Below are 8513 nucleotides of genomic sequence, written 5' to 3' on the forward strand. Positions count from 1 at the left end.
CTTTCCCTAAAACCGAACTGTGAATCGCAGTTCCGAGCCTCGAAAAGTAATTGGATGGCATTTTACCAACACAGTATTTGAGATTTATCAAACACAACTAAACGGTTACCAGCACCATTAGAAGCTAGTAAATACAATAATCTCATAACTCCCGACACATAAACGCTTAATTCACCAAAAATAAAAAGCATGCAAACCACTTCAAATTCAATATCCTTCAATTAATTATAAACCTGAGTTAATCCACAACACAACATAGGTCAATACAAGACTCGTGCATGAAATGAAAAAAAAAAAAAAAACTAATTAATTATAGAGATAGAGAATCTTAGAATTGGGGGAAAGTGGAAGAATAGAAAACCCTAACCCTAAAAGAATGGAAGGTAACGAGAAAGAGGTGGTGGTTAAATATTGAAAATGAAAGAAGAACGGTAGGAGAGAGAGAGGTTAGGGTTTTACCGTTAAAGGATGTAAGTTTCCCGCTAGAGGGAAGAAGGTGGCAACAACAATACACAACAAACAGCCACAGCTTGATGACCGGTGAGAAGGAGCATGCGCTTTTACAATATTCACAATCTTTCTTTTCAAATAATCAGAATCTCGAAATTTATATGGGTATTATCGTCTATCGATACTAGTATATTTTTTGTTTATTTTATATTGTTCGAATTTTCGTCTTTATAAAAAGATCTATTTATAAAATACATGTATATAATTATTGCAAAGTCAAGATTAAGATTTAAAACTTTCATTTATTTAATAAATAAATAAATCATTTACCATTAGAGGTATATAATATTTTTCATTTACAAATATTTTTATATCCTTAAGCAATGACGGATTCGAAATTTTAAGTTGCAAGGCTAATATCAATTTTGTAAAACATTTAAAATTATTTTTAATCATTTATCAAATTAAAAAATAGGTCATTTTAATCTTTTATCCTTTAAAATCTTCCTTTTGTTAAATGAAACTGAATTGACTGTTAAAATTATTATAGGTGCATGTAACATGTCCGAACACTCTGAAGTTACTGTCTTCTTCCCTAAAATCCCTAATTCAAATAGGGATCATCCTCTTCTCTTCAACATTTCCAAAATTTCTGAAAAAAAAATAGAATAAAATCATTGAATTGTATATAGATTAAGATATGAAAAAGACAAAATTCTCGTGGAGGTTCCTCCTCTCGAATTTTCCATCAAATGTGGTAAGTTATTCTCTTAAATTAGTGTTGTGTTTTATTCTTTGAGAAAGAAAAAGAATTAAAAAAAATTAACAAAAAAGATCATCAAGAAAGAAAAAAGAAAAAGAGAATAAGGTTATGTTTTTGCCTTTTTGTGTGTGATTATTTAAGTGTATGGACTAAGAAATAGAAGCATAACTGCATAAGGAAGAAAAGAGAGAACGTAAAAGAGAATTAAGAATTGTCAACATTTGACCGAAAAAAAGAGAAAACGTAAAAGAGAATTAAGAATTGTGAACATTTGACCGAAGAAAAGAGAGAACGTAAAATAAAATTAAGAATTGTGAACATTTGACCTTTTGTACTATAATTTCATTTTCAATTGAATTCGGTTTCATATTCATTTTAATTGCTTGTTAGAATTCAAGTGTCAATGACTTTAAAGTCCTCCGATATTTTAATGATTATGTATTTACTCTCTAAATATCAAATCCACCGGTATTTAAAAATATCCAACTCGTAAATTTTTATAAAATTAAATCTCCATGTAAAGACATAATTAAGATTTAAAAGGTATGCCAAATTTTCATTCTTTTATTTGTGAAGTATGAGTTTGGGATTCACTAACAGTTTGGTTTTGATTATGCTTTATCGTATCTGTTTTGATTTGGGATTCGATTAATTTTGTTCTATATTTTTCCAAAAATTTAATGAATTTCTTAAGGAATAAAATGACCACATCGCCGATTTTTTTACATGTCATAGGTGGCACATAATATTTTTAACAACCAACTTAACTCTTAATTAACTAAAGAATTATTTTGTTTAATATGGTAAAGGTAAAAGACTAAAATAAATCTTTATAAAGATGAATGTTTAGATATATTTTAATCTTTTATTTTTTACTTGATATTTATTTTGATTTTTTATCTTTATTTTAATCGGTCATTTATATTTTATAAGTAGTGTGTTTTAGTTATTGTCACTATCACACTAAAAGTTATAACAACGTTCGATCATTGAAATTTCTTCTAACAATTATTAATATGTATTAAGTATAGTATTATTTAAAAAAAACATTCATTTAATTCAATAATATGTTTGCACTTGAAAAAAAAAATTATTCCATGCTTTGAAACGACTCACATTTATCAAAGTTTAATGTATTTTCACTTTATTCTTATTAAAATTGTACATTTAATTTTGCAATAGATTTAAATTTTGATCTCAATAACTCATGACAATAATTATACAATAGTTTAAAAGAATTATGATGAAAATGTTTAAAGTACACTACTTATAAAAGATAATGATGAAAAAAGAAATGATCAAAGCGAATATTAAATAAAAGATAAATACTAAAATTATATTTAACCTAAAGATAAATGATCAAAATGAATTTTGAATAAAAAAATAAATAACTAAAAATATATTTTAACCTTAAAAGTAATACATATTATTTTGAAAGTGTAAATTTCAATACAATTATTTTTCAAATTATTGTATTCTAGAAAATATTATGTTTTTCAATAACTAGTAACCTTTATTCGATAAAAGATTTAATATAATTTTCATTATTTATCTTTTATAAAATATTTGTTTTGATTATTTATCTTTTTAAATTCATTCTTTTATAAATAATAAATGTTAGTCCTTTATCATAACCATTTCAAGTTGTAAAGTTAAATACGAATGAAAGTATTGAGATATGAATAATCCGTATATTTCAACCATATAACATAAGTTCTTTAGATAAACTATGAGGATTAAACAGACATAATAAAAGGAATACTAATAGACAAGAATACTAACATACAAGAATACCGTTTATCTAACTATTTACATTCTAATATAATATTTTAACATTTGTCAATAACTAGTAACCTTTATTTGATAAAAATATGTTTAATATAATTTTCATCATTTATCTTTTATTAAATATTTGTTTTGATTATTTATCTTTTTTAAGTTCATTTTATTTTTTATAAATAATTAATGTTAGTCCTTTATCATAACCATTTCAAATTATTGCATAATTATAATCATTAACGATTAATGTCTAATATTAGATAAGTTGTAAAGTTAAGTGCAAACTTAACAAGAACAAAACGAAGATTAAAAAAAAACTATGATAAATATCTTTTATTTCAAAGAAGAGTTTTTAAAAAACATGAAGGAATACTTTTTTTAAGTGCAAACCTATTATTCAGTTAAATAAGTATTTTAAAAAAAAATATTATAATGGAGACATATTGACAATTATTAAAAGAGATTTGCTATAATTTTTTTTGTGATTATGAAAAAAACTAAAATTTATTATTTATAAAAAAAAACAAAAAGTAATTAAAAAAAATAAAAGACCAAATCGATATAATATTAAATAAAAGAATATTAAGTAACAAGATTTAAAAAAAAAAACATTTCAGCCATATTTTAATATGAAGTAAACATCTCTAAAAGGACATAAGATGTCACAATGGTCCCAGAAGTAAAAAAACTAAAAAGTCTTTATTTTGTTATTTTAATGTTTCAGTTCACATCAATCATCAAAGTTACATTAATCTTGTTTCATGCGTGACAAAAAGAAGGCATATTCATCAGCCATCAAACATGGCCAAAAACCAAATCTAATTCCACCAATCTACAATTAGAATCAGCTGCATAAGTGTTCCTAAGTCTTAACTTAGAAACCATGACAAGCGTGCATTATTTGAAAGCAATTAGGCAAACAAATTATTTTTCCCATCAAAACAACAACTTAAGTAATTTTCTTGTTATCAAAATTCACTCATATTAGTCAATATGTCGGTCAACACAACTATTAACTTCTCCTATAAGTAGCTTGTTATATACTACTCTAAAATGAAATATAAACAAATTTTAGTTGATCTATTTAATCTTAATTGTTAATCAGATACATCAACTTTTTAACTATCTTTTTTACTTATATTTATTTCAGATGGAATATTTTATTAGTTTATTTACTAGAAAAGAAACCAGCCAATACATAAATATTCATTTCATATTTAACCGTAAAAACAGCCATGAAAAAAAGCCAAAATAGAAGATGTAAAACATGACATAAATCTTAAAATCAGTTAGTTACTATATGAATGAATAGAAGACATAGTGTTAGGTTTTTCCTTTTTCTAAATAGTTTTTCTTGTGTTGCCATCTCTACCTCAAACCTTATCCTCCAGTTTTTTTCTCTTCTCTCCCTCAAAACAACTTGTATTTACATCAACCACCAAGCAACAATTTTTCTGTTGTTGCTATGACTCAACAATTGTGTTGTCACAAACACCAAAAGTGAGGTACCTTGTAACTCAAACAAAAGGAAATTATGAAACCAAAAAACTTGGAAGCTTCTCATTATAATTTATTTTTCCCTTGAAAGCTAAAACACAGTGAGACCAAATAGCTAAGTGATGCCAAATGATCCTATCAAAAGATTAAAAACTAAGGGAAATCTCGAACTAATTAGATAAAAAGCTCATGAAATTAATTAACTTCGCCGCTCAACTGCGATCATTTACAATTTGATTTCCTGAAAACATGCCGTCTCTTCTATTTGGAAAACCAGGAGGATCCATAGTTGAGGCCCTGAATTTAAGCTCCGATGCTGCTCGAAAATCGGGATCAACCGAAGCTGGTCTAGGATTGTGATCAGCAGAACCAAGTCTATAGGTACTTGCTGCCCCGCCAGGAAACCTTGAAGGTGAGCCATACCTTCTTGGTGGTGGTGGACCTCTGAGAGCTCCACTTCTAAGATCCATAACATCGGCAGAAGTTCTTGAAGAAGAGTCGACGAAAGATCGCTCTCCGGAACTGGATGCCAAGGGAGCGCCAGACGCTGATGTCAATGGATCGTCCGGTCCCCATGATGTAAGAGCTTCCTTTTTCTTTGCAAAAAAATGCCAAGCACCAAATAGAAAAAGTACAAAGAACAATACAGGACTAGTCCATAGCATGGTATTGAATTCTCCTTTATAGATAGGTAGGTTGGAATGATACATTCCGACATAACCACCTCCAAGGCCAACAATAACAAGCTTTTCGCGGTCACTAGCTATCAAGGGTATCATCACTCTTGTTTCTGCATCCAAACTTGGAGTTGGATGATTCAAGAACGAGGATCTAAGCTCATCAATGCTCGAGGAGAAAACAGGTCGAGGCACGCTGACTCTCACATAATGAGGAGACGAAACATTAAACACGAAAACCTTTTTCGGGTTAACAATAAGCAAGTAACCCTTAATTGCCTGTAAAGCAAGAGGCTCATCCATTTCAAACTTTTTCTTGTATCTAACCCTGCATTTGAAGTTCATTGCATCGCCAAGCAACAAGACATAAATCAAATCCCCGTCCGATGTATAACCGTAAGCCTTTGAACGCTCGGTGGCATCAAAAGCATAAGCTCTAGCAAGAGAATGGTTCAACCCTTCACATTCAGATTCTCTGATTTTCATGCCCCTTAAATCCAACGAGCCTGCGCCAGTTTCTGTCAAAAACATAAGCCTTTGTTTCAAGAAAACAAGCGGCCTACTAGTCGGCACAACAGAACCGTAAAACAAACCATTTTCCTTAAAAACCTTAATCTTCCCACTAGTATCAGCTGATAGAATATACTTCATCCTCCCTACAAAATGAACTTCCAACAAAATTACAGCCAACCCATTCTCATGATTCTCAGGTGACACAAACTTACCAACATTTTCCATGAAAAGGGAACTCCAATCTTCTCCGCCAGATCCCTCCCAAACTCTATGTATCAACATTCCCCCATTTTCATGACCAGTTACCACAAAACTCTCATTCTTAAAAGCAGAAGTATACGAAACCATCGCCGTAATCGGCGAACCCAACAAAGTATCAAACTCAACCAACACATCACCATTTCTCAAAAACACATAAACTCTTCCCTTCTCATCACTAACAGCTACATACTTACTTAACCCTTCATGATCCTTAAAAGGCAAAACATTTATACAAGTTGCATCAGAATCCAATTTCACAGCAGATGCAAATTGAAACCTCTCTGACCAAAAAGGTGTGTACTTTGTCACAGACATTCCCTTAACTCTCTCCCCAATTTGAGTTTTCCCTTCAAATTCACCATTTTCAACTACTTTATCACTTGATCTTCCATCATCGCTACCCTTTATCTGAGTAAACCTACCCTTTTCTTGAGCAACCTTAGGAAGCTCTTGTGGTAACTTTGATTCTAATTTTGCAACTATATCACTGAGATTTCTCACTAACTCTTCAAGTTTATTCAACAAAACTTGTTGATTCAAATGATTAGTTGTTTTAGGTTCAGAAACAGATTCATCATCATTAGGTGATTGTATTGAACATGATTCAGGGGTAATAATAGGGTTACTAGAAACATGAAGAGAAAAGAAAAACAAAAAGAAAATGAAGATAAAAAACTTGCCTTTTTGTGAAGCCGCCATTGAAAATTTGAAGTAGCAAATTTTGGAGGGTGTTGTTGGATCTGAAAAGAGAGAATTTAGGAGAAATCTAAGTTAGATTTGGGGAATCTGAAGAAAGGGTATTGAAATGGATTTGACTTGAGTTGAATTAGGGCAAAGAAAACAAAAGGGATTAACAAAAACATGTAACTTAGTTTGATGTTGTAATTGTAACATGGGTTATGATCTGGTTATTCAGATCGGTGTGTTTTTGCTTCTGTTATATTATATTTTTGTCAAAATTATCTTTTTGATAATTTTATTTTATCTCCTACATTCATGCTCCTATAAATAAATAAAGTTAAGGCTTTTTCTTTTCTAGGTAAGAGTTTCATTTAAATAATCTATAGTCATTGACTTCAAAGTTTTTACGTTTTATTGTAAAAATATTATCCTATGTATCTTCATGGCCTATTACTCACTTTTAAGTGTTAAGTATATATACCATCATCCATCTTATAATAAGTAATTCATTTTAAATAATTTATCTGAAAATAAATGATATTTTCAATTTTTAAAATAATAAATATTATTAATTCTTTTAATACATCACTCTCAATTCATTAATTTTTTTTTTACATTAATTATAATGTTAGAACACTAAGGATAATTTAATAAAAAAATTATTTATATATATTTTTGTTAATCTATATAAAAAAAAAAAAACAAATTAGTTACTCAATTTAGAATGGAGGGGGTAATATTTTTACCTTTCATAGAAAATGTAATACTTTGATTTGGGTTGCACAATTGATTATTAATGTTTGGACAATGATATTTTCACTAATACATGAATTTGCACATAAAACATCCAACCTAGAAAAATTCCAATGCCGAAAAACATGCACAAGATAATATTTTAGGTCTCATTGAATCTTTTTATTATGATGCACAGGTATATTATGAAATATTTCCCATAAAAAAATATTTTATTTATATTTATTGATAATATAAATCATTTTATAGATGTATTTAATCAAATCAATCAATGTAAGTTTTTGTCGAGATATTTCATAAACTAATATCAGAAATAAAAAGAAATCATTGTAGTGTAATTTTATTAGATGTATGTGTAAAAAAAAATTATTTTGTCATTGTATATAAATTAATCTCAAATATAGAATTTAATATCACCTTACCATTTAAATATTTGTGTAGATATTTAAAAAAAAATAATATTATGTTATATCAAAATTCTGAAATGTGATAAAACATTTGTATAAAATATTCATATGCCCTGTACTCAAAAAAATTATACTGTTAATAGTTAATACATACAAATTAAGGTCATGCCAAATACATACATGTGAACTGCACTCGTGATTTCTGAATACATTTTTCTTATAAGCTCGTTGTGTTATATTTCCGATATTTGGCTTTATAAAGAATCACATTTCTCTTGCTAATCATCGTCCTATAACTATTAGTAGTTGTTCCTCTTGGAGATAATATAGTTATAGTCCCACCACTTACATGCAATAAAATTGAATTAGTTTAGAGCGTTATAATTAGATTCACAAATAGAACTAAGATGCGTATCTTTCCGTATATTTAGCGATGCTTGTGCAGATGCTCTTGCTATTATTGGATGCGAGTTGTTGATGGATGAACTTTTTTTGATAATTGTTCAGAATTATTTTCTCAATTTTTGAATGCTGATCTTAAAGGGGTCCCTACTGTTCACATAACTTCAGTCTAGTTTTTCTTCATCTGTGTTTAGGTCCTCTTTTTTTTTTTTTCCAAATAAAAATTACCGCTTTGGGAGCTTGGAGGACTAAAGATTGGACTACAATATTCAGAGTTGACATACTAGGACGTTTGAATAAATAAACTGAGCAAAATTTAAACCCCCCCCC

At 28.7% G+C, this 8513-nt stretch overlaps 2 protein-coding genes across 4 annotated transcripts in view; both read right to left on the reverse strand.

Moving 5' to 3' along the window:
• Window positions 1–613, reverse strand: part of LOC101505781 (probable protein phosphatase 2C 55) — a 6004-nt gene extending 5391 nt beyond the window's left edge. Inside the window, exons 1-2 of one of the 3 annotated variants that reach the window (XM_073367766.1) lie at window positions 460–613; window positions 1–233 (exon numbers count right to left, since the gene is read on the reverse strand). In XM_073367766.1, the coding sequence (XP_073223867.1) occupies window positions 1–61 (61 nt within the window). In that variant the 5' untranslated portion in view covers window positions 62–233; window positions 460–613. The other 2 variants (XM_027333815.2, XM_073367767.1) reach the window with 2 other exon arrangements.
• Window positions 614–4524: 3911 nt separating this feature from the next.
• On the reverse strand, window positions 4525–6927 carry LOC101506316 (uncharacterized membrane protein At1g75140). The gene has a single exon (XM_004499081.4). The coding sequence runs from the start codon at window positions 6637–6639 to the stop codon at window positions 4702–4704; it is 1938 nt and encodes a 645-aa protein (XP_004499138.1). The 5' UTR covers window positions 6640–6927; the 3' UTR covers window positions 4525–4701.
• Window positions 6928–8513: the final 1586 nt, after the last annotated feature.

This window comes from Cicer arietinum, chromosome 4 (genome assembly GCF_000331145.2).
Source record: "Cicer arietinum cultivar CDC Frontier isolate Library 1 chromosome 4, Cicar.CDCFrontier_v2.0, whole genome shotgun sequence".
Taxonomy (NCBI): Eukaryota; Viridiplantae; Streptophyta; class Magnoliopsida; order Fabales; family Fabaceae; genus Cicer; species Cicer arietinum.